Consider the following 27,789-nt stretch of genomic DNA (forward strand, 5'->3'; position numbering starts at 1 on the left):
TTGACTTGAAATTTGCAACTTAAACACTACATTTATTTTTATACTGACATATCCTTACTTTTATATCTCTTTCAAAGGAGTGCAAGAAGTTGAGAAAGTGTCAGAAATGAACAGATAAATAACCGCAGGGCAGGATAGATAAACTGCAACAGTGGGGTTTGACAGAGATCTGGTCAGTTATTCAATTCTCAAAAGGAGGAACTTCAGGGAAAAAAACTACCAAGAAAAATTACTTGTGATTGGTTGGTAGATCTGTTATGGAAAAACCCACTGCCATCACCGTCTGTAATATAATCACTGTACCTTTATATACATGTGACTTGTATTAATGCTGCTGCCCTCTTGTGGCTAAAGTGTAATTATGTTCTTGTTATTAGGGAAAACATTAGAGAGTAACATGAAAAATGAGTCAGCACTTTGGCTTCAGCTTAAGAAATCCTCATTTTTATGTCATCAGTTATAGTTGCATGTATTCATTATCATAAGTTAACTATTTAATATTTATGTATTAAATTTATTTTGAGTAAAATAGCAATAATTTTAATGGATGTATTAAATAAATACATCACTAATGAATTAATTATTTCAGTAATTAATTTTTAAAAAGTACATAATTAAAGAAATATATTAATAATGAATTATCCATTTATTTCATTTAAAATGTTTCATTATGTATTTATGTGCAATTCAAATTAGTTAATTACATATTTAATCAATTATTGGTTTGTTTTCTATTTTAATTATTTTACTGACACATTTAATGAACCTAATCATCTCAGATGATTTCAGTGATGTCTGCCAGACCACGCAAGTGGTCGAGCTTGCATACCGCCGACAACGCGGCACACAACTTGTAAACCCCTGCTGACTATCACCTCTCGAGTTATTTATTTATGTTAGTTTCAACTGTTCCAGCAAAACGTAAGCACGTGTTACTGATAAAAAGTCCAATAGAAGCAAAGTCTAAAATGTGAAAACAAACACGAGGGACAAACAGGACCCTTTTCAAGGCACAGGTTCAACAAACTGAGTCTAGCCATAAACTAGAGTTGGCAGCTGTGAGTTTTCGGTTCATGACTTCAATGAAGTCTGACCATGGTTACTTTGAGTTAAGACTATGCATCTGAAACAAGCATTAAATTAAAACTAACATTAAAAAGACTGTTAAGGAGGAAAGAGAGCATTTTCACCACAGCATGTTCATGCTGTTTGTAGATAGTGGAGACTGCTGTTCAGCCTGCTCCAGAAATTATTAAACTGCTTTAAAAAATATTATTAAAATGTATTCTAAAATAAAGCCTGATTAAGATCTGATCTTTGTTGGGGGGGGGGGGCTTGTTTCTAACAAGCCTTTTAAACTTAAGTTACTGCATTGCTGAAACACCAACATCTGCTTATTGAACAACAAAACAACCAAAAGTCCACACATCTGATTTTATTTTTATTTTAATAGACTTCCAAAAATGATACCAGATAACTGGCCTCAGAATATAATTGAATAAACATGTTTGAAAACGATAACCTAATCCTGTCTTGACAGGCTGAGCTCTTCAGTATCCACCAACAGCATCGTCATGCTGAGTCAGACGTTTCTGCTCCTGGTGGAAATACTCTTCCTCTTTCCACATTGTACCAAATGTTTTTAAATGTTAGTTTCAATTTAAAATTAAAGATTAAAAAAGTGTAACACATATAAACAGCAGATAATTAAGACAAGCGAATGGTTCAGTTCCACATGTGCTCCGCTGACACATTAAACTTCAGTAAAATTAATTAATTTAATTAATTTAATTTAATTAGTTAATTTAATTGGGACTAAATCAATGATGTATGTATTTAATTTATTAAGTATTTTGAACATAATCCATTAATGACATTTAATTAATTATTTAATGATGACTAATTGATTAATTATTGATGATTAATTTACCCTCCACATGATTTAACCTCTATAGAGATGATATTTTATCTAGATCATGTATTTTTCAAAGGTTCAGACCACAAAGTTTAACATTATTATTTTTCTCTTTATTGTCTGTTCAGATTGAGTGTCTGTAATCTCTCAGAGGGAAGCTGTGAAACTCTGTCTTCACTACTCAGCTCCCAGCCCTCTAGTTTGAGACAGCTTGACCTGAGTAACAATGACCTGAAGGACTCTGGAGTGAAAGTTTTGTCTTCTGGACTGAAAAGTCCATATTGTGAACTGGAAACACTCAGGTCAGCGTTCTTGAAATGTTCAGTAGATGAGGTTTAGAGGTTTACAAGGTTTAGATTGACTAATGGCTATTTTTAACTCCTGTTTCACTTTTGGCTGCAATTTCCTGTTTGCATTTAGCTATTTTTCTCTTCTCTAAGAGTATTTGTCATGTCTGCAGGCTGTCAGGCTGCCTGATCACAGAGGAAGGTTGCAAGTCTCTGGTCTCAGCTTTTAGCTCCAGTTCTTCTCATCTGAAAGAGCTGGACCTGAGCTACAATAACCCAGGAGAGGCAGGAGTGAAGATGCTTGAGCAGCTAAGACTGGACACTCTGAGGTATGTAGATGGCCGTTACAGCCACAAACAGTGTTTGATAGATAAGGAAACTGGCTCTGTCTGATTACTTAACGCTGGAAACCAGTGTTATTTGAACAATCACACATATAGGAACATTTTTCCATTCTGGTCTAACATAAACAGTAGATGTCTGTATGGGGTCTCAAAGGACAAAATCTCTGTCAGCAACAACGGTGCAGCCTGTTCAAACTGATCTCTGGAAAGGAACTGACATTTTCACTCTCTTTATTTATTTTAAGTTTTATCTGTGTGCAGAGACCATGTCCAGGACATGTTTAACCTTGAAATTCAAAGTCAAATTATAATATAATTAGTGTTGTCAACATTAACGCTTCAACGCCGTGTAACCCCTCATCGGGCTGATCTGCATTAACTTGTTAATGAGAATTTGCCGTGTTAACGCCGTAATTACGGGTTAATGTTGACGGCACTAAATATAATATAAATCAATAATTCAAATCAGTCATTCATTGCTAACAGAAAACAAAGATTAAGAAACAAAGGGATGGAGCTGGTGGATTGGTGGTTGTGTGTTAGGCCCAGACCAGTGGGTGTTTTTGACTGTAAAGCCAATCTAGCAAGGACAACCACTGGTGCTGTTACCCTGCAGCCTGCACTGCAGGATATGTGCTGTGCCACTGAGACCACGTCCACACTAGCCCAGATGGATTTGAAAACGGTGTTTTCGTCTGAAAATGCTCTGCGTCCACACTATTGTTTTCAGTCGTTTTCACAAGGTTGTGTGTCCACATTGAAACGGCCGAAAAAAACGCTTATGTTGCAGTCCTGCTCATGCATGAAACGCAGGAAGATCCGGCCTGCCTCATTTCTGTCCGACGTCTATTCACTTTCCGGCTCGTTGAAACGTCGCCGCAAAATGAGGAAAAGCACTGAGTTTTTAAATGGACTAACAATGAGGTGGAGTTGTTGCTGCGAGTAACACAAAAGTACAAAGTTGCAAAAGCGAGTGAGAGTTACAGAGTTTAAAGAAAAGCTATCTGGAGCATGTGCAGACTGATATTAACCTTTAATAGGGGTGTCAAAAATGAGAGCAAACAAAACAACTGTTGTATAATGCCCTCCGCTATCTTTGTTTAATTGGTCACATGACTGCATCACATGACTAAAAAGGTGTCATTGTTTTCAAGTCTGCGTTTTTGCTGTCCACACTGCGAAGGGAAAGCACCGTTTTCAAATGTATGCATTTTCGAGAGCGTGTTCAAAACACAGCGTTTTCCTTGAGCGAAAACGCCTCCCTGGGAAAGTCTATGCCAGGGTGCTGGAGAGGAGAGTCCGACCGTTAGTCGAACCTCGGATACAGGAGGAACAATGCGGTTTTCGTCCTAGTCCTGTAACACTGGACCAGCTCTTTATCCTCTCATGGATACTTGAGGGTGCATGGGAGTTTGCCCAACCAGTCTACATGTGTTTTATGGACTTGGAGAAAGCATTCGACCGTGTCCCTTGGGGAGTCCTGTGAGGGGTGCTCCGGGAGTATGGGGTGTCTGGCCCATTGCTACGGGCCATTCAGTCCTTATACGACCGTTGCAAGAGCTCGGTCCGCATAGCCGGCAATAAGTCGGACTCGTTCCAGGTGGGTGATGGGCTCCGCCAGGGCTGCCCTTTGTCACCGATTATGTTTATAATTTTTATGGACAGAATTTCTAGGCGTAGCCAAGTGGTTTCACTTAGGTCAGGGGTCGGCTCCGGAGCCGCATGTGGCTCTTTAGTCCTTATAGTGCGGCTCCGGGAAAATACATTAGAAGTATTTAGCTGAAGTGTATTTTATTTATGTTAGTTCTTTTTTACCTTGTAGTTCTAAATTGGAAGATTATTGTGATATTGAAATATAAAAATAAAATTATATTCTATTATTTCTTCATCGCTCAAAATATCCGTCACACTCGTGGAAGCCGGTGTACCCGCCAAAACGCTGTGCATTTATCGAGACTTTCAGCCCCAGGTAGGCCAGTTATAGATCTTCGGATCCACATTATGTCAGCAGCTGTTCTCCACCATGAACTATGTTAAAACAAGCACCGCTCACGCCTCACGTCTCACAGCTTACAGTCCTGTAGAGATGAAAGTGACTTCGTACAGCCCCGATCTGCAGACACTGTGTGCAGAGGTTCAGGAGCAGAAGTCCCTTTGTAAACATATCACGGCAGACCCCACGATGTTTGCATGAACACGCTTTTCAGCATCTCTTTATTGACCACTTTTCACACATGGTTGCTGTACGCACACAGCCGGCTGTAGCTTTGCAGCTCAAAGTCCGACACACACCAACACAACAGCATAGAGAGCATAGACGTTAAGGTGGCGAGGCGTGATTGCGGGTGGAGTGCCCACTCCGGGTCAGGGTCGAGTTCCTGCCCCAACTGGAGGAGTTCAAGTATCTCGGGGTCTTGTTCATGAGCGATGGGAGAAGGGAGCAGGAGATCGACAGACGGATTGGTGCAGCGGCTGCAGCGATGAGGACGCTGCACCGGTCCGTCGTGGTGAAGAGAGAGCTGAGTGTAAAAGCGAAGCTCTCAATTTACCGGTCGACCTACGCCCCGACCCTCAGCTATGGCCTCGAGCTGTGGGTAGTGACCGAAAGAACGAGATCATGAATACAAGTGGTGGAAATGGGCTTCCTCTCGAAGGTGGCTGGCCTCTCCCTTAGAGATAGGGTGAGAAGTTTGGCCAGTTGAGGTGGTTCGGGCAACTGACAAGGATGCCTCCTGGGCGCCTCCTGAGCGAGGTTTTCCAGACATGTCTCACCGGGAGGAGGCCCCGGGGCAGACCCAGGACGCGCTGGAGAGACTATATCTCTCGGCTGGCCTGGGAACGCCTTGGTGTTCCCCCGGACAACCTGGAGGAGGGAGAGAGGGAGGAGAGGAGGGAGGTCTGGGCTTCTCTGCTTGGGCTGCTGCCCCCGCGACCCAGCCCCGGATAAGCGGAAGAAAATGGATGGATGGATGGAAAACACCGTCTCAGTGTGGACGGGAGGCCAAAATGGAGAGAAAACAAGGCGTTTTCAAACTAAAACGTGTTAGTGTGGACGTAGCCGGAGAGCTCCAGAAAGAGCCTTCATGGTGGCCCTGCAGCCAACCAGCACTTCAGTCAAATGCTGTCAAAAGTGGTCCCAGAGACACTGTTAGCTGTAACCATCAATGACCAAGAATTGTGTCATTTAATTCAAGGTTTCCCTGTATTGTTGTTTAATATCATTTCTGAATAAATAAATCAAAATGACGAGCCTCAGACATCCCACTGTGGAGGCATCCTCGCCTGGACCAGTGGCTGCCCTTGTGAGACAGACTTTATGGTCACAAACACCCTAATCTGAGAATGAAGGCTCCTTTACATAGAAAGCAGTATGTGGTGTGATGACCGCTGCATTAGCTCAAAATATGTGATGCACTGGCTGCTGCACTCTACCTGTACTGAATCAGTTTTTGTACCCAGTCCCAGTCTTTACATTTAATATGCACCCACTCCCTGACAGCATGAATGTCACAGTGTGTTGGACCTTGACTGTGGCACATGTCAATGCTCCCTGGACATCGTGCTTAATAAAGGAGATTAAATGTGATGTGATTATGAGTTTTGCTCTTTTGAAGTTTAAACATTTATGTGTCAAAATGTTGGACTGTTCCTTTATCAGTGTGTAACAGTGTGTGTGTGAGAGCCATGTAATGTCCATGTGTGCATGCTGACTGTGCTGCTCTGACCCCCCTCCTCCTTTCAGGGTGGAGCCTGCTGGAGTCCGGTGGTTGAGACCAGGTCTGAGGAAGTGTAAGTGTGTTTTTAATGTGATTCATGAAAACAAAGCAGCACACATTCAACCATCTTCATCATGTCAGGAGTCATCATCAAAGTGTCAATCAATGAACAGATGATGGATCAATAACTGCAGCTGGATTGTGTTTGTTCTCTCCATCAGATTTCTGTCAACTCACAATCGACACAAACACAGTGAACACAAAGCTCCAACTGTCTGACAACAACAGGAAGGTGACACGTGTGTGGGAGGTTCAGTCATATCCTGATCATCCAGACAGATTTGATGTTTATCCTCAGCTGCTGTGTAGAGATGGTCTGACTGGTCGCTGTTACTGGGAGGTCGAGTGGACGAGGAGGGCTTGGATATCAGTGAGTTACAGAGGAATCAAAAGGAAAGGAAGGAGTGATGAGTGTGTGTTTGGACGGAATGATCAGTCCTGGAGTCTGTACTGTGATTATAATGGTCCTCGTTATGTCAGGCACAATAACAGAGAAACACCCATCTCCTCCTCCTCCTCCTCCTCTGTCTCTAACAGAGCAGCAGTGTATGTGGACTGTCCTGCTGGCACTCTGTCCTTCTACAGAGTCTCCTCTGACTCTCTGATCCACCTCCACACCTTCCACACCACATTCACTGAACCTCTTTATCCTGGGTTTAGGTTCTGGGCTCCATCGTATGGTTTTAGAGAAACTTATCTGCAGAAGTCTCTAAGAAGATTTTTACTGGGTTCCTGGACTTTCCCTGAGTCAGTGACTCTGTGTAGTTAGTCTTACCTGTTAGAGAAACAGTTCAGTCTGTTCATGTCTGTGTCTTTCACTCAGAAACACATGATGAGATTCATGGATTCAGTCAGTTGATGTTTTAAACTAAATGATTCACAAATTATTATTCAACACAAGTTTGGTGAGCAGCAGGGCTCATCCTGCTTTTTGTTTTTGTGCATTATAATGATGAAATAACTTTGTCATGTCTGTGGTGGCCTTTGGAGAATTAAACCATCCTGTAGAAACTAGATATAAATGTCATATTTTCCAACATTGATATTTTTCTGTGTTTCAGACGACAATGAAAAGATAAAGAACAGTCTGTAAATCACAAGTTATCAATTCAAATGATTATTAAAGCCACAAGAGAAGCTTCCTGTTATTTGTACCACTCACCTGGTCATGTGATCCAGCTGTGCAGCCAATCATAACTGCCATCACTTTCTACTTTGATATTTCCATGGTGAATGGACTGATTCTTGTTTAACACGTTCATACTCTGATGGATGCATCGGAGAGGGTTAGTGTCTTGCTCAAGGATACTTTGTGTGCCAGCTGGAGCAGTCAGGGATTGAACCACCAACCTTCTGATCATTAGATGCCTTGCTCTGTCTCCTGAGCTACAGCCATCATCAAAGCTCTTTCTTAAATCCTCTCTGAGAGGAGCTCAAACACGAGGAAGAGACGAAAGTGAGGGAAGAGAGTGGACTCATTAGTAAAATGAAAAACAGCCAGCGTTGATGTTTAAGACAAGTGAGGTAACAGAAACACTATATATAGCAGCGGTCACCATGGCAACATCAATGTCGGTTGCTACGTATTGTACTGATCCTGATCCTGTGAGCTTCATATCAGGATATGCTGCTGTTTGTATTTGTTTTCATTGTTACCATTTTTGTGTCTTTTTTAACAAACTACTTTTATCTTGCCATCGTTTGTCAGAGAGTCAAACTACATTTGGTTCATCTTTCTACAATAAAAACATTTCTTCATCTTAATTATTGTATGTGCAGAGTTGTAGTTACTCACAGTGACCACTGGAGGCATGTGATCCTGATAGTTTCCCTGGAACCGTCCAGTTCATCCACATGAATGAAGCTGTTGGTGATTAACGCTCATCTGTACAACTTTAACAACAATATCAAACATTTAATCGCTCTGCAAACAGCTTGTCTGATGTATAAACTGTGTCTTAAAGGATCAAAGTAAATGTCACATTGAAAGCAGATTTCACTGTAATGTCCTCTGTTTGAAATATTCCAAATATAATCTGGCTTGGTAATGATTTACTCATATATTGTCCACGCAGACTAAAGCAGTAGGAGATGAGATGAAAACAATTAGAAGAATCTTTACTCTTTAATGTCACAAATTCCTCTTTGTATGTAACATAACAACATACATGATACAGCTGCAGCAACTGAGGCGAGGAGAGAGGCAGCAACAAGAAAACTGGAAGAAGGAGACCAACAACACCACCTGTGGAAATCTTTCCCCAATCAAGCGTCATCATATCAGCATTTCATCAAAAGCACACATGCTCCGAGCTGACAATGCAGAGCTGTGGCAAAATCATTGAAATCATTTATGAAACAAATGAGTGCATCAAAAATAAGAGTGGAGCTGCAATGAAAGAGAAGTGAACTTTCTTCAGTCAACACAAAGTTTTCCCTGACAGGTGACATTTAATTAAAGTGACTTTATCACCACACACACATTCAGAGGCAGTCTACAGGAGCAGAGCTGCAGCTATTCAGCAAATGTCTCCCTGCAATCCTCACTGCAACACCTACATGTGAAAATGAAACCACCTCTACTGTTCACACATGAAACGTCGTGTGAAGAACCAGTTTTCCTCAGATCTCTGTTTTAGTAACTCTGAAGTCTGAACTTTGGATTTTTGCATCCTGTTTGTACTGATAACTGTCAGTGGATGATTTTGATCCCAAAGAAATCTTTAACACACATGTAGTGATGGGACGTGTTACTGAAACAATGGTTAGGAAACAGAAATCGCCTGAGAATCTGCTCATGTTTAAGATTTCTTCTTTACAAACATTTTCTATGGCTGTTCCCAGTATGACCAGTGACACAAAGCATGGAAAATGGGGATTAGTTCATTCAGACAAATGCACTTTTTAAAATGTAAAAATAAAGAAATTAATCAATAAATAAATAATAATCATCCACCCATTCGCTTCCGCTTATCCTTTTCAGGGTCGCGGGGGGCGCTGGAGCCAATCCCAGCTGTCATAGGGCGAGAGGCGGGGTACACCCTGGACAGGTCGCCAGTCTGTCGCAGGGCTAACACACAAGGACAGACAACCATTCACACTCACATTCACACCTAGTGGCAATTTGGATTTTCCAATTAACCTATCCCCACAAGCTGCATGTCTTTGGACGGTGGGAGGAAGCCGGAGTACCCGGAGGGAACCCACGCAAACACGGGGAGAACATGCAAACTCCACACAGAAAGACCCCGGCCTGATAAATAATAATCAATAAAATAAAAAGTCAAAGAAATAAAAAAAATAAGGGTCTGAGGCGTCTGTCTCACTGTATCCATGGCAACAATTGACTTTCTGTTCCTTCATATCAGAACCACATCTTTGAAATCAAAACATTTAAGATTCAAATTCAACCACAGATGTGTTCAATTAGATATTAAATGAAGCAGTGCAATGTTTTTATCACTATCCAAGTTTGAACTCTAAGTAGAAGATTTAAAAAAGCAACACACACACACTCACACACACACACACACACACACACACACACACACACACACACAGTATGCAGACATGATTTAGGTGATGATAATATAACGACTGCACAGACCCGTGGGATGATTCATGTCCTTTTTCTTACTCTATGCAATGATGAACTTCTTGCTTCAGGACCTTCTTGATGAATTTGTTTTCTAATCCACAGTTTTCTACCTGATCTGTGTGTTTGAAGTAAAATGTGTTGCTTCAAATGTAAAAGTTAAACAGACAGAAAGCATCAACGTGGACTTCAATCAGTGTTTTGTGTTCATACAGGTCAGCTGTTGCACACAGAGGTCCTGGATTTACACTGTGCCCTGGTTCCTGTGTTTCTGTATGTAGTTTAGTCTAAAGTGGATCCTCCTCATGCACAGACTGAATTATCTGTTCAACAATCAGCATTTCTGATTCATGGATTTCATTTGTTTTTGCTAGTTTTGACTGAGATTTCAACATATCTGTGGTGGCATCTGTTCAGTGTTATGGAAGTTTTACAGCACTAATCTCACTTCACTGCTTTCTTCCATTTGTGCAACATCTCTAAAGTTAGAAATATCCTGTCTCAGAGTGACGCTGAAAAACTAGTTCATGCATTTATTACTTCCAGGCTGGACGACTGTAATTCATTATTATCAGGATGTCCAAAAAACTCCCTGAAAAGCCTTCAGCTGATCCAAAATGCGGCAGCAAGAGTGCTGACAGGGACTAGAAAGAGAGAGCAGATTTCTCCTGTTTTGGCTTCCTGTTAAATCCAGAATTCAAAATCCTGCTCCTCACATACAAGGTCTTAAATAATCAGGCCCCATCTTATCTTAATGACCTTGTAGTACCATATCACCCTATTAGAGCACTTCGCTCTCGCTCTGCAGGCCTACTTGTTGTTCCTAGAGTATTTAAAAGTAGAATGGGAGGCAGAGCCTTCAGTTTTCAGGCCCCTCTTCTGTGGAACCAGCTTCCAGTTTGGATAGACAGACACTATCTCTACTTTCAAGATTAGGCTTCAAACTTTCTTTTTTGCTAAAGCATATAGTTAGGGCTGGACCAGGTGACCCTGAATCCTCCCTTAGTTATGCTGCAATAGACGTAGGCTGCCGGGGATTCCCATGATGCATTGAGTTTTTCCTTTCCAGTCACCTTTCTCACTCACTATATATTAATAGACCTCTCTGCATTGAATCATATCTGTTATTAACCTCTGTCTCTCTTCCACAGCATGTCTTTATCCTGTCTTCCTTCTCTCACCCCAACCAGCAGATGGCCCCGCCCCTCCCTGAGCCTGGTTCTGCCGGAGGTTTCTTCCTGTTAAAAGGGAGTTTTTCCTTCCCACTGTCGCCAAAGTGCTGCTCATAGGGGGTCATATGATTGTTGGGTTTTTCTCTGTATCTACTGTACAATATAAAGCGCCTTGAGGCGACTGCTGTTGTGATTTGGTGCTGTATAAATAAAATTGAATTGAATTGAAGAATTTTATAATGAACTATTTACAGGTGTATACAGACGGGTCGAAAGATCCCAAACCTGAAGCAACAAGTGTAGCAGTGGTAATTCTGCAGTTAAGGCTCAAGATTGCAAAAACAACATCAAATCTTCTGAGTATATATGCAGTTGAGTTATATGTCACACTGTTGGCTTTAGAATGGGTGGAAGACAGCAGAATTTCAAAAGTAATAATATGTAGTGATTCGTTGTCAGCATTGAAAGTAAATTTGTATGACGTCCTTTTGCTCATCATAGAGTGTCTGAAGAAAATAAACATATAGTGATAATGTGGACTCTGGCTCATAGAGGTATTGTGGGTAATGAAAGAGCAGATTGGCTAAAGCAGCTGTTAAAAAAGTAGACATAGATGTGCAGATACCATTGTTGAAATCTGAGGGAAAAGAATAGTTTGGCCACAAAGTAAGAACTTCTGGAGAATGGCATGGGATAATGGAACAAAAGGGAGACATGGGTACAAAACACAATAGAAGTTAAGAGGAGTAGTGGGTTAAATAGGCAGCAGGAGAATACAAACAGGTCATTACTTTCTGAATGGTTCTCTTTTTATGATGGGGAAACATCCGACTGGGTTATGTGATGGTGTAATGCTATGGAGACGGGTGAACATGTGGTTATTAGTTGAAGTATAGAAGTCAAAGGAGAGTGTTGAGGGTGGGAACTGGTGGTGAAATGAAACTTACGTTTGGAAAAAGTGGTTAATCAGTTAAGTCATGATGAGGTGAAAGGAGTGGTTTTTCATTTTTGAGAAATACTGATCTCATCAAGAGGATCTGAGGATCTGGAGGAGAAGTAAGAGTAAAAGCCAGGAGATGGCAGTAGTGCAACATCTTTGGATGCAAGCTGCTGTTAAAAATGACAGAAGAAGAAGTTTGCTTGATGGTTCCTCAGCTCGTCTGTGTGAAGCTGAGTGTAAAGAGGCTCCTGCTGTTAGAGAAACACTCTGACTGTTTCACAGAGTCAGACATGTTCAGACTCAATCTCAGTCAGAAACTCAGCATCACATTGATGAAGCTGCAGATTCATTGAGGTTAATTTCTGATTAATTTCTTTGCTGCCAGCTGAAATTTAAATGTAATTTAAAAGAAGGATTGAAGGTTATTGAACCCAAAGATTTCACATGAACGTGTATGAATTGTATGATATGTCTCTTCTATTTTTCTATGATCATATTTTGATGTTGATTGTGATTGGTTTCATTTGTTTCTTCATTGGTTGTAGTGTTTTAATGTTTAGATTGTCTTTTGTTCCATGTTGTAATTGTGTATAAAGTTTGATTTGAATGACAGTTACACTCAAATGGTTTCAGTGTTGCTGTGTTGAGTGTTTGCATGTTTAATGTTTGTATGGAAGACACAGAAAGACATGTGACTAAAGAAATCTGTGCTAGAGGGACTTTTTAAATAAATAAATAGTAGAAAACAAAACAGATGTTGAATTCTTTAGAGAATTTTCTAAAAATCTTTTTCTTTCTAAACAGAAATGTTTGACATGGAAGCTGTTTCTACAGGATCCTGATGGACACTCAGAGGTTTAGAAAATGTTCTCATTAGTTGTTTACAGCAGAAAATCAACCGATGTGAACCAAAACTACAGAAATGCACAAGTGGTGTGTGAGACTAGAAATGATAGAATCAGTGCTGCTGATTTCATTACTCTGAACTTTTAAAGGCAGGTTGTGTATCTGAGAGCAGGGACACTTGCTGTGTTCAGTGACTGTAAGTTCAGGCTACCCTTGATTTAGTTGCTAGATGTTTTTAAACTGTGTTTATTTTATAAGGCTCATTAAAAGCCATCTGAACTAGAGATGGACCGAGCCGATGTTGCATATCGGTATCAGTCCGATACTGACCTAAATTACTGGATCGTATATAAGTAATAAATAAAAAAAGATGTAATCCGATCTACTAAATATCACAAAAGCTCCTCAGAAAACTTGCGACATGGCGTAACCCAACACATGACCACATAGGAGCAGTATGTGTCACGTGATAGAGCGGCTGTGGTGTGCGAGACCTGTCGGCGGTCTGGTGGAGCATTTGGAGCCTCGCGACGTGCTTCCAAACCGGCCAACGTGGTTTCTTACGGACTCATCTCAGACCCAAGACTTTGAAGGCTCGCCGGCTGTAAATCGTCTGTAATGAGACGCTTTGCATGTCTGAGCTGAAGTTTGTTATCAGTGTTTAAAAAGGCTGCATCTCTGATGGTTGGCATTAGATCAGTGCCTATGGAATTGGCACCTTGCACATTTGGAAAGGAACCAAGACTGAATTATATACACAGGTTTTAGAGCAACATGTGCTCCCATGGAGATGATGTCTTTTACATGTTTATGGAGGATGTTGCTAAGCTGCACACTACAGCAGGGCTTTGTAGTGGAAGACCACAAGTTCTGCACCAGATATTTGATGATATTTGTGACATCACGAGAGGAAAAGCCGCAGGACTGTTGAGCAGCTCTGTCCCTTATATCAGACAAAAATGATGCTCTCCCAAAAGTCCAGCACCTGGTCTCCTCAGTTCCCAGGTGTTTATGGATGGTTGTTGAAAGTAGAGGTGATGTTGGAAACATGGCCATGCTGCAAGCTTTTTGGGATGTTGCTGCCACCAAATTCACAATGAGCTCATTTGGGTTCATGAGATTTACAAACCATTCAATTTTATTTACATTTCACACAGTGTGTCAACATTTTGTCATAAAATAATATTAACAACAAGAAACAGCAACAGCAACAACAATAATAATAATAATTGCAGTGCTCTATTAAATGTGCTGAAAATATGAAGTCAGCCTGCGCGTGCTGTGCATGTCTGTGACGTAATCGCGTGAGACAGGCGGTTTCCTGTCCTTTTTGGCCCTCGCTGCTCGCCGTATTTCCGCGCGGGTCTGCTGGATGGAGGAGGTAAAGTTTTTTGGACAGCATGTATAACTTCATCTGAGCTTCGTTAGTCTTTCTTAGCCTGCTGCAGTTACAGTTACAGCCGCGTATCTGTTACAGTGAACCTGCCGTCAGCTGTATAACGTTAGCATTAGCTTGTGTTGATGCTAAGCTGCTATTAGCAGGTCCTGTTCAGCGCTAAGTTGTGTCCGGACGACTTTACAGTTTAGTTTTCTCCGTATTACGATCACCAGATAACTGTGGATGGCCTCGTGTGTACGGAAGCTTCGTGGTGAAGCGCTTTGGCCTGTGGGAAATGTAGGAAACACCAGGACGAGCTGCGCACCGCAGGAACCGCTTTGACAAATCAACCTTATTTTCACTCACTTCATTAACAAAAGTCTTGTCACTTGGAGAACTGCAGTTTTCACACATCTCGCCGTTAATGTCACCCAGCTAACGGTGTAGTTTCAAGAAACAATGCAGTGTTCCTGCCACGAACATCACGACGGAAGCCCTGCAGGGTCGATCTGCGCAGCGGCTCTGATGGAAACGCCACAGATAGTAGCTCGTTCTCCTTCTTCCGGTTTCTCCTCTTAGTGTCTCCATAGCAACTCATCTGCCTCCTCTCACCTGGTCCCGAGGATCCAGGTCTGTCACCTGGTCTCAGGTTCACCCTGAGCTGGCCCTCCTCGTCCATTCCAGTCACTCTAAAGACAAACTGAACATTTTCCACTACGACACATCCAGCTGGGTTTATGTTTTAATTTGAAGTCATTGTCACCATCTCCAAAACAGACACCAGAGCAGGTCTAACTATAAACTGTCCTTTTCACTCCTGTTGCATCCTTCACTCAGTGACCCTTAACAGCTGTATTCACCCACTCATCATGTAACACCACAGTTCCTCTCCTGGTTTCTCTGACGTGTCCAGTTTCTTGTGGGACACTTCATAAACATGCTGCTCTGTCTTGGGTGGTCGGCTTTGCCATTTCCAGATTGAGCGTTGTTATATATCTGGGGGATTACTCCTGATTAATTATTTGAGCTGTCTCGTACTATGTGGCTGTATCAGTGTGACTGCAGCTCATCATGGTGTGTCGCACTAATTTAATAACAGTAGATGTTAGCCTGATGTTAGCCTGATGTCCTCTTAGAGACCAACAGAGCAACGCTGCTGATTTTATTTTTGTATTTTATAGTTTGAAAGTGACACTTGGGACACTGAGTGTGCGTCCCAATGTATTGTGCTCCTTCAGACACAGATCCACACAGCATGTGTATATAAACCATGGAAGAAGCAGAGCTTTCATAGTGACACACTGCTCAGCTTCACAGTGTGTGTGACACAGGTGGGTCACTTGGATGGGCAGAGGTGAGGCCTGGTAAAAAGCTACAGCTGTAAACTGTGACAGTGCTCATATAGGGGGCTGTTGGGGTTGTCTCACTTTTGGATGCAGGCTCCAGGGGCCGTTAGGGGAATTGCAGTTTTTGGCACTTCTGCACAGGTTTCAGTTTTCAGCCCTGGAGGTGCCGCCTGATATGAGGTGACACTTTTGTCTTTGTCCTCTCACCGTCTGTGAGAGATGAGTATCCACCATGTGAGTCCCTCCCTCTCCACCAGTCGGTCAGACGTCTGCCCGTCCTCCAGTCTGTTTCGGCTAAAAGGGAGATTTTCCTTCCTGCTGTGGCCGAGGCCTTGCTCATTGGGGTTGAGCGGTTGGTGGGATTTTCTCTGTACTTCGTGGTCTGTGCCTTCACGTGACTGTTGTTGTGATTTGTTGATCACAGAGACCTAAAAGACCTGGTGACCTCTAATTTCCTGCTTCTAAATCCAGACAGAGGCTGTTGTGCTCGGCCCTAAAACTCTTAGAAACAGCATCATCGTGGCCTCCAGTGAAGCTGTGAGGAGCCATCTTTGAGCAGAATATATCATTCAGTGTGCACAAACAACCACGTAGGTCTGTGAACTAAGCTGAGAGTGATTCTAGCTGCATGATTGTGAGTCAGTGTTATCAGACAAGTGCCATGAAAAGCCTCAAAGCCTCCAGTTAAGCTGAAACGCTGCAGCACGAGTACCAACAGGAAGTAGAAAGAGAGCATATCTGTCACATATTAGCTCCTCTTCACTGACTCCCTGTTAAATCCAAGATTTAAAGTCCTCCTTCTGACAGACGAGGCCTCGAATAATCAGCCTCTGTCGTCTCTTAAAAAGCTTGTAGTACAAAGTTATACTGATAGAGCACTCCCTCCTCAGACTGCAGCCTTATTTGTTGTTGCTAGGTAGAATAGGAGGCAGTGCCTTCAGCTGTCTCTCAGTGGCCCATCTCCTGTGGACCAGCTCCCAGCTTGGATTCATGAGACTCCCCATTTAGTTTTTGTGTTTTTTCTCTAAAGCTTATTGTTAGAACTGGATCAGGTGTCTCTGAGCCGTATCCCAGTAACACTGCAGTAGGAGGGCTGCTGGGAGACTTCATCATCTATCACCATGTGTTCTCTTTGAAAGCTACATATTTCTTATATAAGATGACGTAATCAGGCACTGTTAGCATCTCTGTTTGAACACTTATTAATAGATATACACGACAGCACACTGCCACAGTACTAAAATAGTTTAGCAAAATGCATTTGGAAACAACAATGTACACGTCATGTAAGTTCATATAAAGTTTCATCCAGACTGATCACATGTCTCTGAGGTGAGGAGGAGCAACATCACCTCATTACATCATTTTATTCCCTGTTCACAACCACAGTTTAAATCATGATTCAAGTACAGATTTGAAGCTTTAACAAAAGTATTGCTTTCATTTCTCATAAATATTTTAATGCTCTCACCACATTTATTGGACAGATTCATTTTAAATATAAAGATTGTTTTTAATACCTTGATGAAAATCCTTTGCAGATGATGCCTCAGGTCTAAAACTGTATTCCCAGTATTCCCAGTGTGCCTCCTTAGTGTCATGGTAACACGTTGGCTCAGGAAGTGACAAAGTCACTTTTTAAAGGCAAATAAGAAGCTTTAAAAAATAAAAGCTGCCATATGAAACAAATGGAGCTTCCTGCTGTGGTGACCCCAGAGTGACTAAAGCATTTCTATAAACTAACACAAGAATAAACGAGAACATATCAAAATGAAAAGTAACTGCCATAAATCTCATGTACTTACACAGAAAAGTCAAAGCTCTGCCCATCAAAGCCCCGACTGTGATGACCTCAGGGCTCCACCACAGCAATCACAGGCTGCCACTGTGCCGCTGAGTGCTCTCCCAAAAAGCCGCGGCCCGTCAGGCCCGTCGGGCTCGTGCAGTCTGAGTGTTGCACAGCAAAGCCTCCGTGGTGTCATTTCTAAAGCATCGTGCTCATGCATTGTTCTGGCTTGTATTGCTAGTGCAGACCTAGCATTACAGCACAGCCTGTATTGTTTGCTGTATAGGCAACATCCTGTAGAAACCGCTGGCACTGTTTGGTTTCAGACTTTCAAACCATTCACAGCCATGAAACAGGACTGAGCTTATTTTCAGCATCACCTCAAATATAATGAAGGCTTTCTTTATGTTGTTGGAACGTCTTCTTCATGTTGGTGACACGTTTGAAAGTGTTCAGATTTAAAGTGCAGTGATGTGTGTGTGTGTGTGTGTGTGTGTGTGTGTGTGTGTGTGTGTGTGTGTGTGTGTGTGTGTGTGTGTGTGTGTGTGCACTGTCACGCTGCTCTGACTGGTCAGTAACTCTGTTCTACATATTGTAGTAAATAAGCTGTTGATAAGATGAACAGGTGTTGACTTACCTGTTCCTGTTTTTGGGAGCCAGTAAACAGGCTGCTGGTAGCAGGTGGACAGTACAGCCTGGCTTATCGTTATGGTAACAGCAGGTGGGTGGGACTGGGTGTGTTTGGGGAGGGGCTTGGGTTACTGTGTTAGTATATTAATAGTATTCAAAAACAATATGTGTTTACTGATGCTGCTCATCCCCTCATTGTTTAGTATATGTAATAAATAATTGTTATTATTATCAATATTATTATCAGGTTAAGTGAAATTCATTCAGTCCAACTCAAAGAGAATTTCTATTTGTGCAAAATATTCCGTTTGCATAACATCAAGAAGCATAAATTCTTATTAAAATATGTAAGAAAACCAAAGTGTTGTTTAGTTAGTGGGTGGATGGCTGAAGGGTAATCTTGGTTTCCTTTGTTTGGGACAAACATTTGGGAATATTTGTTTGAGAGGAAGAACTTTATATTATATATATTATATATTATATATATTATATATTATATATGTTATATATTATATATATTATAACACACGATAACTTTAAATGAATGTCGTGTTTTTAATTCTGCTCCGGACTCGTGAATCTCAACCCAGCAGCAGCGGTAACGTTTGCACGTCCTCTCCCGTTAATGCGGCAGGTAAATAATCAACTAACAGTGCATATTATGTTAGCGTGATCTGCCTTATTACAAACCTGCCATCACTGTGCATTTAGGTGACCATGATGAGAGAGACAGAGTCTGGCTCAGACGCTGGCAGTTCTCGCTGCAGTCTGCAGGTAGCGTCTCCTCTCAGGCAGGATAGACGAATGTCACCGAGCAGTGACTCAGTTTGTGGTCAAAGGCTTGCACACATTTTCGGTAAGTGAATGTGTTTAATTGTAGGGACATTACTGGATATTCTTGTGTAATTGCTACAGAATAATTTATGTTAAACTTTGTTATTGCTACAGAAGAATATTTATTTTATTATTTTACATTTACATATTTTTTTCCTGGGGACCCTGTGACACCCCATTGAAGAGCCGTAGGCTGGATCTCTTAAGATCTCACTGTTGGGTTTGTAAGGCCATGTTACTCCTAAATTTCTATCTTGTTCAAAGAGAAGATATAAAACAAAGTTCTGAGCTAATCGACCTCAGTGTTCTCCTTTTTTAAACAGAATCGATAAAGAATCGAAAATGGAACCGGAATCGTGAAAATCTTATCAACACCCATCCCTATTTGTCGGTACTGCGCAAAGTGGCCAACAATCCAGCAGCAGCGACCGATTGGCTGTTGGCGGTTAGCTCCGCCCTGTCGTCCAGCCAGCGCCTGTCCTCCTCTCTTGTCCTGATTGTGACTTATCTCATCATCATGGGTCAGGAAAACATCTGCCAGCTGGCTTTGAAAGCAAGCCAGGCTGTCGCTGCTGCCGACCCCTGCCAGGTAGATAACCCACACAACTGTTCTCTTAAATCTGTGGACTGAATATAAAGTAATGCATGTTGTTCCCTCTGACATGTAGATATGTTGTATGTAAGGCAGCTAGCTTGTGTTTGTCTTTCTAAGAGCAGGAAACACATGTTGATAACCTGGTGTTTTGGCACCAACACATGACTTTGAAATGGTTCAGATCAGCAGGAAGATAAAAGCTGTCACTGCTGTGTGATTGCTGCTAATCTGCTGCCGTATAAAGGGACAGGTTAGGGAGTGCTCTAAGGGGACAGACCTCTCTCTGGACTCGTGTTGGAGTCACTAGCTGCAGATGAAGTGTGAAGTTTACCCCTCATTACTCAAGCTTGCACCGGGCCCCAGAGGATTCACCTTCTGCTCTAATTGCTCCCAGAGTGCTGCACACACTGGTGTTTGGATGCACTGGTTGAAGGTTGTTGGCATATTTGAGTCCTCTGGAGATCTCTGCTCGCTCGTACTTGTCATGTTAAACGTGCAGCAGCAGGTCTTTGTTACAGGAAAAGCCAGAAGCTAACCACTATGAAACCTTAATGATGATTTACTGCAGTGATGTTGATTCAAAGTGATGTTTTTGGCTCGACAGCATTAAACGTGTCATCGCTCACCTTTATTTTCTTTGCCCCTCCCTCTCGCTCTCGGGCCGTGCAGGTGAAGCGGTCGCTCTGCAACAGTTAAGGCTCGGAGTGCCATTAGGTGTGTGGTGGTAATTAAGCTGTGACACTGCACAGCAGCGTGATGTATCTAAGGACCGTGATGCTGTCTCACTGTTTCCTTATTTGTAACCTGTCTCATACTAAAGTGTCAGGACTTCATGTGTGATCTTTGAAGCTTTAACTGACTGCAGAGTACAAGATGGGCAGCACACATTTAGTATCACAAGGGCAGACTCAACCCTGCTCTATCTGTTTATGCTGAACATCCTGTGAAGCTGTCGGTTTGTGTGCACGTACAGGTCAGTGATGCAGCCTCTGTACGGTCTGACAAAGTGCATTTGATGTTTGGTTGGTGTGTTTGCTGATGTGGGTGTTTCCCTCTGCAGGTCCCGCCCCTCGTGCTGCTTCTTTTGTTCAAACTGACCAAAGAAAAGAATCCCGTCCTGGCTCACGCTGTTCTCACAAGCCTGCCAAACCTCGGCACTCATAAGGTACGCAGCACGACTAAGAAGAACCTGTACTGACTGTGAGCGTCTGGAGACGGGGCTGGAACATCAGCAGCACCTTTCTACTTCATCTGAGCGCTCACAGTGTGTTTTAGTCCATCATACACACATATGAGCTTTTATCTGTGGGGTCATCCAGGTCATGTAGTCTGAGGAGCTTCTCTTCATCCAGGAGGCTCCTAGAGTTTAAAAACCAGGGACCCGCGTGTCCCAAATACCAGCCTGTGAGCACAATCCACCAATAGCAGCGATAGATGTTAGTTTAGTTTTTTGGGTGATTTAAGTTGCAAAGCCGTCATTTCAGTCTGCCAGGAGCTGCTCAGTTCAGAGCAACATGAGATTTTTGGTTGCCAGTAATTTGCTAATAGAACAGCCCCAGCTTTGTAATGAAGTGCAGTCAGTTGCCCATAGACGTTGCCTGATGAGTGCAAATGATTAAACAGAGTGCACCTGTGTGCAATCTAATGTCAGTACAAATACAACTGCTCTGTGACGGCCTCAGAGGTTGTCTAAGAGAATATTGGGAGCAACAACACCATGAAGTCCAAAGAACACAGCAGACAGGTCAGGGATAAAGTTACTGAGAAATTTAAAGCAGGCTTAGGCTACAAAAAGGTTTCCCAAGCCTTGAACATCCCACGGAGCACTGTTCAAGTGATCATTCAGAAATGGAAGGAGTATGGCACAACTGTAAACCTACCAAGACAAGGCCGTCCACCTAAACTCACAGGCCGAACAAGGAGAGCGCTGATCAGAAATGCAGCCAAGAGGCCCATGGTGACTCTGGACGAGCTGCAGAGATCCACAGCTCAGGTGGGGGAATCTGTCCATAGGACGACTATTAGTCGTGCACTGCTGTCAGGGACCAAGCAGTAAAGCATAAAGGACACAGGTGGTTTTAATTCAAAAAAGGGGTTTTATTGACCCAAAAATATGAAAATATATTTAACAAAGCCAAAACTTAAACAGGCAGACCAATAAAAGAGGTCAACTCAATAGACTAAACTCAAGATAATAATTAACAAAACCTCAAACAACCATATGACAAACTGACCTGCTGAAATGACACACAGGTAGTGATGGCCCGCTTGAAGCTGAAGCTCCGGTGTGTGTGTCAAAAAAATCAACACACTGCTTCAGAAGCACTGTGTCGAAGCTTGATTCGTTTGGCCAGAGTCACATGATCGGGGACGTCCGAAGCTTCAGTTAGAACCTAACTGCTTCGGTATCTGATTCAATGGTTTATAAGGAAGCGAATCATTCGCGGGATTTGTGGAGCGTTTTGATGGTGACAGATAGCGAACCACTGATCATTCTACTGAGAGATTTGGAGCCAGCGAGGAATAGAGGAGGTTCTGTTGTGTGGGAGTATTTTGAGTGGATTTTTGTCAATCGGGTGGGTTTTCCAGCTTTGTGTTCTGGCCGTTTGCTTTTGTTTTGTGCGTGTTTATTATATCTGAAAACGGGAAAAAGGTAAAATGTCAAAAATCTGCTTCCATAATATAAATATCATTAAATAACTTTAGAAAAACTTCCACTTGACTCTTTACATGTAATGTTGTAAAAATATATATTTTATTGTTTAATTAATCTGAAAATGTTAGTCTGCCAAATGTGCAGCAATTGAATTTATTTATTCTCTTTAGCTGATAGTTGGTGGGGCCCAGGTAGACTGTAAAACTGCATCTCTACCAGTTTCTCTGCACTCCAGCCTCCTCTGTGCCATGTGAAGGGATTTTCCTTAAGGCAGGATAAATGATCTCCACCAAAAGGAACAGGTTCGGCCATCGCACACTAGAACAAATTCTCTTTTTAAATAAAAATGAAAAAGGGTTACCTTAAATGCATCATGTTTTTAATTTGCAAGTTCATAAGCATTTTCCCTTTCCATTTCACAATCAATTCTACCCCAGGTCAAAAATATGTCTGGGAAAATTTCCCTGATATAATATTATTTATAAATACACCTGTCTAGCGATTAATTGCATAAGTGCATGGAGGCAGGACCTCACAGCAGAAGCCTACTCCATAATGTGTTGTACATTATTATATGTATATATTATATGTAACGTGGTATTTTTCAATTATTGTATTTACTAACATCAAGAAGTCACAAGCAAAGAAAGACCACACCATGGTGCATATTTAAACAAGGAGAGTTTACTGGTCAAAACTATTTATTAAACAAATAAAACACATTTTTTTAACCACCAAAAAAATACACGTTCAAAGCAACAGTGGCCCAATATCAGACAGAACTCCACTCTGTAGAGAGAGCAGTCATTATGAAGCAGTTGGTTTTATTTTGTGGATTCAAGCTGCTCTTTGTATTTTTGGCCACCAGATGTCACCAGAGAGGACTGTGTTGAAAAGCTTCGAGTAATGAACCGTTTTTCAATACAAGCTTCAGAAAGCTTCATTTGGCCATCACTACACACAGGGGAACTTAAATACTGGTTTAGCTAAACCAAATGACACACACGGGGGAAAACAAGATGGCTGCCATATAACCAACTAATACAAAACATTTAAACACACATGAAACACCCCCCAGGCAATGAAGCATGTGGTGCAATCCAATTAGGCTGTCAGTGGTACTTCAGGTCTCTCAGCCCTTTGCTACACCTTTTGCCAGACAGGAGGAGAAGCCAACCCCCAGGTAACTCAAACAAAGAAAAGATGTATTAATATAACATAAAACGGAACTTTGACCTTGCAAGGTTAATATGTGTGCACGCCATATAAACATTGGAAGGTGTGATGGAAAAATAAATACATTTAATAAAGAAACAATATTGAACAATAAGAATATTTTAAAGTAGTGACTGTAAATTAAACTAAAGTGAATCAACGGGTGGTGAGGTGTGGCGCTTACCATGTGTGGCATGCCATCACAACTGCACAAAGTTGTGCTTTATGGAAGAGTGGCAAGAAGAAAGCCATTGTTAACAGAAAACCATAAGAAGTCCCGTTTGCAGTTTGCCACAAGCCATGTGGGGGACACAGCAAACATGTGGAAGAAGCTGCTCTGGTCAGATGAGACCAAAATGCAAAATGCTCTGTGTGGAAAACTAACACTGCACATCACTCTGAACACACCAGCCCCACTGTCAAATATGGTGGTGGCAGCATCATGCTCTGGGGGTGCTTCTCTTCAGCAGGGACAGGGAAGCTGGTCAGAGTTGATGGGAAGATCTTGGAAGAAACCTCTTGGAGTCTGCAAAAGACTTGAGACTGGGGCGGAGGTTCACCTTCCAGCAGGACAACGACCCTGAACATAAAGCCAGGGCAACAATGGGATGGTTCAAAACAAAACATGTCCATGTGTTAGAATGGCCCAGTCAACGTCCAGATCTAAATCCAATCGAGAATCTGTGGCAAGATCTGAAAACTGCTGTTCACAAACGCTGCCCATCTAATCTGACTGAGCTGCAGCTGTTTCAAAGAAGAATGGGCAAAGATTTCAGTCTGTAGATGTGCAAAGCTGGTAGAGACAGACCCTAAAAGACTGGCAGCTGGAACTGCAGCAAAAGGTGGTTCTACAAAGTATCGACTCAGGGGGGTGAATAATTACACACACCCCACTTTGCAGTTATTGATTTGTAAAAAATGTTTGGAATCATGTATGATTTTCGTTCCACTTCTCACGTGTGCACCACTTTGTGTTGGTCTTTCACGTGGAATTCCAATGAAACTGATTCATGTTTGTGGCTGTAATGTGACAAAATGTGTGCAAGTTCAAGGGGGCCGAATACTTTTGCAACCCACTGTATTTTACCTACACATACATTCTTATATTTAGACAACACCTGAGGGATAAAACAAACTGTAAATGTCTCCAGCTGGTGTTAACAGCACCACTAACACATCTGTGCTGATGGGGTGTGTGTATCTGTGATCTACAGCTCATGTCTGTCACATCAAATGCAGCTGAGTTTATGTAGCTCCATAAAGCACAGCTGATCGTCCTGCGCTGTCTGTGGTCCTGAAATGAACCTAATAAACAAAGATGTGTTTGAGGTTTATCAGTGTAAAAGCAGAGATCAGACTGATGTCCATCAAATCTCTGTGATGCCATCTCTGTGCACAAATGAATGGCACAATATCAAGAGCAACAAATCAAACACTGCATTAAACAAACTGTGCTAAATATTAGAACCATTAGCAGGACACTGTGTGTGGATAATGTTGGTAAATCAGTTTGTGCACATAACTGAAATGTTCCCCTCTCTATGTTTAGCACTTTGACAAAGGAGCAAAGAGAAATTCCCACGTCTTCCACACAGTTTTCTCTGTGTGAACACAGACAGTGTTTCTTGTACCCAGTTTGTAGGAGCTGGGATTGGACTCCACCACAGCAGCCTCTGTGTGGGATAGATGCAGTGCTCTGTAGTATAAAGCACTCTGTCAGTGAGCTGGACTCTCCAAACCAGCAGTCATCGTCTAACATCTGCCTTCTTCAGCTGTAACCGTGTGTTTCTCTTGTAAACTTGGCTCTGATCATATGTGCTGTAATATTCCAGCTGTGCTTCCCGATCGTGCTGCACAGTCTGCACATGCTGGCCGGCTCCCCCAAGCTGAGAGCAGTGGGACTGCGCCTCATGACCGCTCTGTGGAAAAAACAGGTTTGCAATAATAACGCATTACTATAAATGTCATATTCATGTGTTCAAAGCTTCTGTTTGTCTTTGATTGTGTGCTGCTTTGGTCATGTCTGTAAGGACCGGGTCTACCCAGAGCTGCAGCGTCTAATGAGCCAGCAGGACAGCAGGGTGGTGCTGGGGAGGGACGCCCAGTGGGAGCAGATCCTGGCCAGGGCCGCCTGTGTCAGGGACATCTGCAGAGAGAGGTGGGTCCTCCCATACTTACAGAAACAGTGGGCACTTCCTACATTCACTGGTTCATTCATTCAGTGGACTTTGCATGCACAGTGCAGACAGTGTGAGCTTCCAACACCAGGATTCTTCATCTTCCCTTCTAATGAGTAATAATCACTGACTGGACTCTTCATAGATGTTTCTGCTCAGCAAGCTGATGAAAGTTCAGAAACATAGAAATATTTGTTTTTTCAGTCACATCAACTTTGCTTGTTAAGATAAATGAATGCACTTTGTAGCTTTGCAGTGAATGAAGCCTCAGCTCGACGCTCCACTGAGTCCCTGTTTCTCCAAAAATCAGCAGGAGTCCAGTTTTAAATATTTCCGTACAAATGTCCAGAGCAGCTACACGTGCCTGAATCCAGAAGGATCAAAGTCTTACAAAGTTCAGTTCAAACAGAGAGACTGAGAGGCAGCTAACTTCCTGTCTCTGCCAGACTATCAAAATAAAAGCATACATTTGAAGCAAAAGAAATCCAACTATGTCAGTCTGTAAGCACTGCTTCCCATATAATACAACTCTAAGCAAGTGAGCCATAACTTTATACTTTTAACCTTTAACCCAAAAACTATGTTGATCATATAAACTCCACAAACTGCATCCAGGCTCCTGCACACGTCCTTTACATGTTAGCTGTTAGCTAATGCTTGTCAGTTTTTGTGAACTGGCCTTTATGTGTGTTGATGAAATAAAACGATGATTTTATTTGATTATTTCCTTTGTTCTAACCAGCTGGTGCACACTGTCCATCCTCCCGGGGCCTGTTACGCCTGCTAACATGTACATGCAGCTTTTTAGCAGCATTAGTGAAAACCTGGGAAACCCTCTGGATGGATGCTACCGTACAAATTTAGCAAATCATTGAGCTGTTTCGTTGTTTTCACAAATGCTTACGTTTGCTTTTATTGTAAAACATTTGCAGCCATAAGAGTTTGCAATGATAAGAAGCTGTGTTTGGCATTTACTTACTTACACGTGTCCTGGCACTTTTAATGCTTTTTTCTTAAATAAAAATGGTAACAAAATTAGAAGAAACACATTTCCCACTTTGTTCACGCTGATGTGTGTGTTAACCAGGCCTTACCAGCATGCAGGGGACATGGTGGCTAAACCTCCTTAGGAAACTCAACTCCTTTGGAGTCAGCACACCCATCATGATGACTTTTTACTACGCCTTCCTGGAAAGCATCATGACCTTCTCCATCACCTGCTGGTCCCACTCCCTCAGCCTTCATACAGGAACAGACTGCAGCATCAGTGTGCTCTAAAATCATTGGCCTGCCTGTCAGAACTCTGGCAGGTTTTCATCAACAGGCCCTTAGACAGGCAGCCAAAATCATCAATGACCCCTCTCACATTCTTCACCCTGCATTTCAATGGCTCCCCTCTGGGCGACGCCTCCGCTGCATTTCCTGCAGGACTGAGAGGAGGAGGAGCGCCACCTTTGTCCCCAAAGCAGCTCTGCTTTTTAACTCCAGCTGATAAGAACATTTCCCACACCAGAAACATAAACTACTCTCTTATACTACCAACACTTTACTCACTTTTAGTCACTTACAGTTATTTATTCACCTTCAGTCACTTTAATTTTAAAACTGTGTAATTTTAAAACTGTATATTCTGTGTATTTATTATCTCACTTTTATTGTGCTGATCTTCAACGTCATGCTGCTCTGTTGTATGTTAATTGGCCCTTGGGGATAAATAAAGTCTCTCTGATTCTGGTCTTGTTTTTCTTATATTGGTAGTTTGATAGGTTTCGTATTTGTTTTCTTTTACATCATATTAAAATGTATAAATATATAGATTTAAATATATTTGTGTATTCATGTCTGGATTGTGTTTGGTTTTCTTTTATTTATTTCTGCAGTGGTTGTTGTGTATTACTATTTAGATTGTCTTTTTTCCATTATTGTAATTGTGTATAAAGTTTGATTTGAATGAAAGTTACACTCAAATGCTTTCAGTGTTGCTGTGTTGAGTGTTTTCATGTTTAATGTTTGTATGGAAGACACAGAAAGACATTCGGCTAAAGAAATCTGTGCTAGAGTGACTTTAAAAAAATAAATAAACAGAATGTAAATAATGATGTTTAGTATTTGAGATGGAAGCTGTTTCTACAGGATCCTGATGGACACTCAAAGGTTTATAAAATGTTCTCATTAGTTGTTTGCAGCAGAAAATCAACCGATGTGAACCAAAACAACAAAAGTGTGTGAGACTACAAATTCTAGAATCAGAACTGCTGATTTCATTACTCTGAACTTTTAAAGGCAGGTTTTGTATC

At 42.0% G+C, this 27,789-nt stretch overlaps 3 protein-coding genes across 12 annotated transcripts in view; all 3 read left to right on the top strand.

Annotated features, from left to right (window-relative positions):
* LOC147336810 (NACHT, LRR and PYD domains-containing protein 12-like) overlaps positions 1-27,789 on the top strand; it is a 220,092-nt gene that overhangs the window by 97,207 nt on the left and 95,096 nt on the right. The gene's annotated exons all lie outside the window — the stretch shown is intronic.
* Positions 1-27,789, top strand: part of LOC147336813 (protein NLRC3-like) — a 46,687-nt gene that overhangs the window by 10,298 nt on the left and 8,600 nt on the right. Inside the window, exons 4-7 of one of the 2 annotated variants that reach the window (XM_086285541.1) lie at positions 2,044-2,217; positions 2,376-2,531; positions 6,289-6,335; positions 6,484-9,194. The exons of the other annotated variant lie outside the window; for it this stretch is intronic. Of the exons in view, the coding sequence (XP_086141667.1) occupies positions 2,044-2,217; positions 2,376-2,531; positions 6,289-6,335; positions 6,484-7,091 (985 nt within the window). The 3' untranslated portion in view covers positions 7,092-9,194. Of the gene's footprint in view, positions 1-2,043; positions 2,218-2,375; positions 2,532-6,288; positions 6,336-6,483; positions 9,195-27,789 lie in introns of those variants that run through there. 2 annotated transcript variants of the gene reach the window in all.
* On the top strand, positions 14,171-27,739 carry LOC147336814 (focadhesin-like). 9 transcript variants are annotated; one of them, XM_086285596.1, is made up of 7 exons: positions 14,186-14,256; positions 14,487-18,106; positions 18,609-18,649; positions 18,727-19,438; positions 20,505-20,609; positions 25,148-25,249; positions 25,346-26,360. In XM_086285596.1, exons 4-7 carry the CDS (start codon positions 19,367-19,369, stop codon positions 25,610-25,612), a joined length of 546 nt encoding a protein of 181 aa, XP_086141722.1. In that variant the 5' UTR covers positions 14,186-14,256; positions 14,487-18,106; positions 18,609-18,649; positions 18,727-19,366; the 3' UTR covers positions 25,613-26,360. The 9 variants fall into 9 exon arrangements, 8 of the variants coding, with proteins under 8 accessions (XP_086141723.1, XP_086141722.1, XP_086141721.1 ...); XM_086285602.1 differs by lacking the exons at positions 14,186-14,256; positions 14,487-18,106 and having other exon boundaries at positions 18,540-18,649; positions 18,727-18,871; positions 19,034-19,073; positions 19,173-19,438; XM_086285600.1 differs by lacking the exons at positions 14,186-14,256; positions 14,487-18,106 and having other exon boundaries at positions 18,540-18,649; positions 18,727-18,871; positions 19,034-19,069; positions 19,173-19,438.

Source organism: Aulonocara sp. 'chitande type north' Nkhata Bay, linkage group LG3, assembly GCF_057382095.1.
Source record: "Aulonocara sp. 'chitande type north' Nkhata Bay isolate Kocher_YH1m ecotype deep benthic linkage group LG3, A_spYH_male_GT1.1, whole genome shotgun sequence".
NCBI lineage: Eukaryota > Metazoa > Chordata > Actinopteri > Cichliformes > Cichlidae > Aulonocara > Aulonocara sp. 'chitande type north' Nkhata Bay.

Bases quoted from the DNA above. Each gene is read 5' to 3' on its own strand.
- LOC147336814 (XM_086285597.1), top strand. From the start codon at position 19,367: ATGGGTCAGGAAAACATCTGCCAGCTGGCTTTGAAAGCAAGCCAGGCT. The intron at 20,610-25,147 runs GTACGCAGCACG...GTAATATTCCAG, and splicing joins CAAACCTCGGCACTCATAAG to CTGTGCTTCCCGATCGTGCT. The intron at 25,250-25,345 runs GTTTGCAATAAT...CATGTCTGTAAG, and splicing joins CCGCTCTGTGGAAAAAACAG to GACCGGGTCTACCCAGAGCT.